The sequence below is a fragment of the Glycine soja genome, chromosome 16, assembly GCF_004193775.1.
Source record: "Glycine soja cultivar W05 chromosome 16, ASM419377v2, whole genome shotgun sequence".
NCBI classification, from domain to species: Eukaryota; Viridiplantae; Streptophyta; class Magnoliopsida; order Fabales; family Fabaceae; genus Glycine; species Glycine soja.
The window spans coordinates 33,253,108-33,256,162 of NC_041017.1; the positions used below are offsets into that span (position 1 = coordinate 33,253,108).

Here is a 3,055-nt window from a genome sequence, read left to right on the forward strand (position 1 = left end):
TCATATTATAATTTTGATGATTTTATTTTACCAAGAAATGATATTTGATGAGAGTGAAAGAGAGTGTATTAAGGTTTCTAAACAGATAAAAAAGTTAGTGATGATATAAATGAGAAAACAATAATAGTTTAGAAATTTATAAATTAAAACACCAGAGTGTTTTAAAAAAACATTTTTAGTGAACTTTTTTTATATCAAATTAAACTTTTAAATTAACTAGTCAATTAAGTTATAAGAAGTTAACTGTTTCTTGTGGTAAATATGTACGAGCTTCTCCAGCAAGGATATAAATTGTACTTTAACATTCTGTGGGGTTAATCCTTTTGTTACAACCAATCCCGGTTGATAATTTTTCTAGCTGTTCATTAATACGCTTAGATTTTATTTTTTAACTTTTTATATTGGTGAATAGTATGGAGTTAAGTAGTGAATAATGTGTTGACAATCAACAATCATTTCGTTAATAAAATAATATACATTTTTTTAACTCATTACGTTCACCCCGTTTACTAATATCGATATAATGTTTAAGGAGGAAAAAAAGGCACTTCACCTTCCTTTCAGGTTCGCGTTTCTTGCATGCTTGCCAAACTCTACATCCTTTGTGCATCAATTTCACGAAATCTATTTCGTACCCATTGGCCTTTCTCATACCGAAATATATACAAAATTTAAAATGGAAAGTTCAAAGTGATAAATTCAGGGTATTTATTCATTATGTATTATATAATATATATAACTTGGCATAACAAACCCATGCATGCCCAGCAGTACGAAAACCATAATGCATGCAGAGGACAAAGAGTACATATGGATCAGATCTGAACAGTGCCTTAAAACTTTATAAAATATATAAAAAAGTGAAACCAAATTAACTGATATATATGTATATATATGGTGCTTCAGTGTTTCTTCCGTCCATATCAATCTCCTTTATTTGCACACGTTCTTCATCAGATCCTGAAAAACCACACGCGTGCACATACCTTATTAGTTTGTCACAAGTAGGGGTGGGTAAAATTGATGAACTAAACTGAACTGCTAAAAAATTGAACTGAACTGCAAAAGCACGTAACTAATTGATCCCGCTATCTACTTATATAACAAGGAAGTTTTCACATTACACACATATATGAATGCATCTTATAAAATGGTCAAGAATTTTTTTGTACACCATACATACACTTTAATTTTATATGAATCTTACCATGGGATGATATACTAAATCACTATTTAGTAGTGGTATGGGGGAGGTGGAGATGAATACTTGTATGGTTTCTTAGGTGTTGGTGGAGGTGAAGGGTACTTGTATGGAGGGGGAGGTGACTTGTACTTGTAATCTGGTGGAGGAGGAGACTTGTACTTGTACACTGGGGGTGGTGGAGATGGGTACTTGTAAGGTGGTGGTGGAGGAGATGGGTACTTGTATGGTGGGGGTGGTGATTTGTACTTGTAAATTGGAGGTGGAGGAGATGGGTATTTGTAGGGCTTTTTAGGTGGTGGTGGAGGAGAAGGGTACTTGTAGGGTGGTGGTGGTGACTTGTATTTGTAAACTGGTGGTGGTGGTGGTGATGGGTATTTGTAGGGCTTCTCAGGTGGTGGTGGTGGTGGGGATTTGTACTTGTAAACTGGTGGTGGTGGTGATTTATATTTGTAGGGTTTCTCTGGTGGTGGAGGAGATGAATAGTCGTACTTGTCATCAGCTGAGGTTTGAGATGGCAAGCTTAGAGAGACTATTATTGCCAATACAAGAGTAAGTGTAGCATAGGCCATTAGAGACCCCATTTTCTCTCAAACTTCAAAAGGGATTTTGGTTATGCTGTTGGGAATGGCAGTGCCCCCCTTTATATAGTTTCTTTCACCACATTAACACCACTAATGTCTAATTAATCATATTTAAAGGTGTACAGTGATTTCGATATAATCAAATTCGAAAATCTGCCTCGGACACTCTAAGTCAAGTACACTTTAGATCTGTTCAATTTGAAAAATCATCCTGGACGATCGAAGGCTATAGACACTCACAGAAAGTAGAAGAAAATAAAATAATGATATAATTAGTAATATAATAGGATAAGAAAAGACCACTATAAAGAAATGAAAAGTGTCAAATAGAAATGTTTAATTATACGATTTGAGTTCCTAAAAATAAAGATGCATTCAAATTTACCTTATTGAAATCTCTAAATGAATTTAATTTTATACATTATCAAAGTAAAGTAAAAAAAAAAGTTTGTTTTATAAAATACTTAGAAATTATTATTGGTATATATCTTTTTGGTATATATCTTTTAAGGTGATTGTTATAAAAGTCTTAAGAAATTATTATTATATATAAATTCATATAAGATTAATGTAATGGTTAAGGCTTCGATGTGTTCATATTGATGAAGGGAATGATTTATTTAATAGATGAATTTGTGTTTATTTTTTTATATATAAAAATTTTTAAGATCAATGGTAGGCATACATCATGAGTAAGATTAACATTTGATCCAATGAATTAAAAGACAGTCGTGATTTCTAACACAGGATGGAAAAAACCATGAAATTGGTATAGTGATATAAGATTTTATTACATTGACATATATGAAATGATCTATTTAGAGGGAAAAACCATGTTCAATTCTCTCCATGTACAAAATTCCTTTGTACCAATGGTAGTCATGCAGTGTCACTGTGATCTCTAACCTATTAGGTTTGGACGATCATACATCTCATCCATCATAGATTTTGATGTATAACATAAGTATAAATTATTGATATTCTAATGAGTTTTTAAATGGTAAGTAAAATTATTATGTTAAAAGAATATCGTCCACAACTATATAGAGTATGTTTTGTTTCAACCTAGCCTCCAGAACGTTATATTTAGTGAGTTTTTACTTTTGTGCAAAACAACATAATACAATGTCATAAGATAAATTTGTACATTCAGTCTCAAGGATTTAGTATTGCAAAAAGGGAAGTCTATATATATTGTTTTATTCAAATTCCATTTGTTTTTATTACGTGTAAATAACTAATATTTGAATTCAAGAAAAAAGACAACATA

The 3,055-nt window shown here is 31.7% G+C and overlaps 1 protein-coding gene across 1 annotated transcript; it reads right to left on the minus strand.

Moving 5' to 3' along the window:
* Nucleotides 1–687: 687 nt before the first annotated feature.
* On the minus strand, nucleotides 688–1,832 carry LOC114389712 (extensin-like). The gene is made up of 2 exons (XM_028350453.1): nucleotides 1,208–1,832; nucleotides 688–960 (listed from the first exon to the last, which is right to left on the minus strand). The coding sequence occupies exon 1, from the start codon at nucleotides 1,783–1,785 to the stop codon at nucleotides 1,234–1,236; it is 552 nt and encodes a 183-aa protein (XP_028206254.1). The 5' UTR covers nucleotides 1,786–1,832; the 3' UTR covers nucleotides 688–960; nucleotides 1,208–1,233.
* Between the last annotated feature and the right edge of the window lie 1,223 nt (nucleotides 1,833–3,055).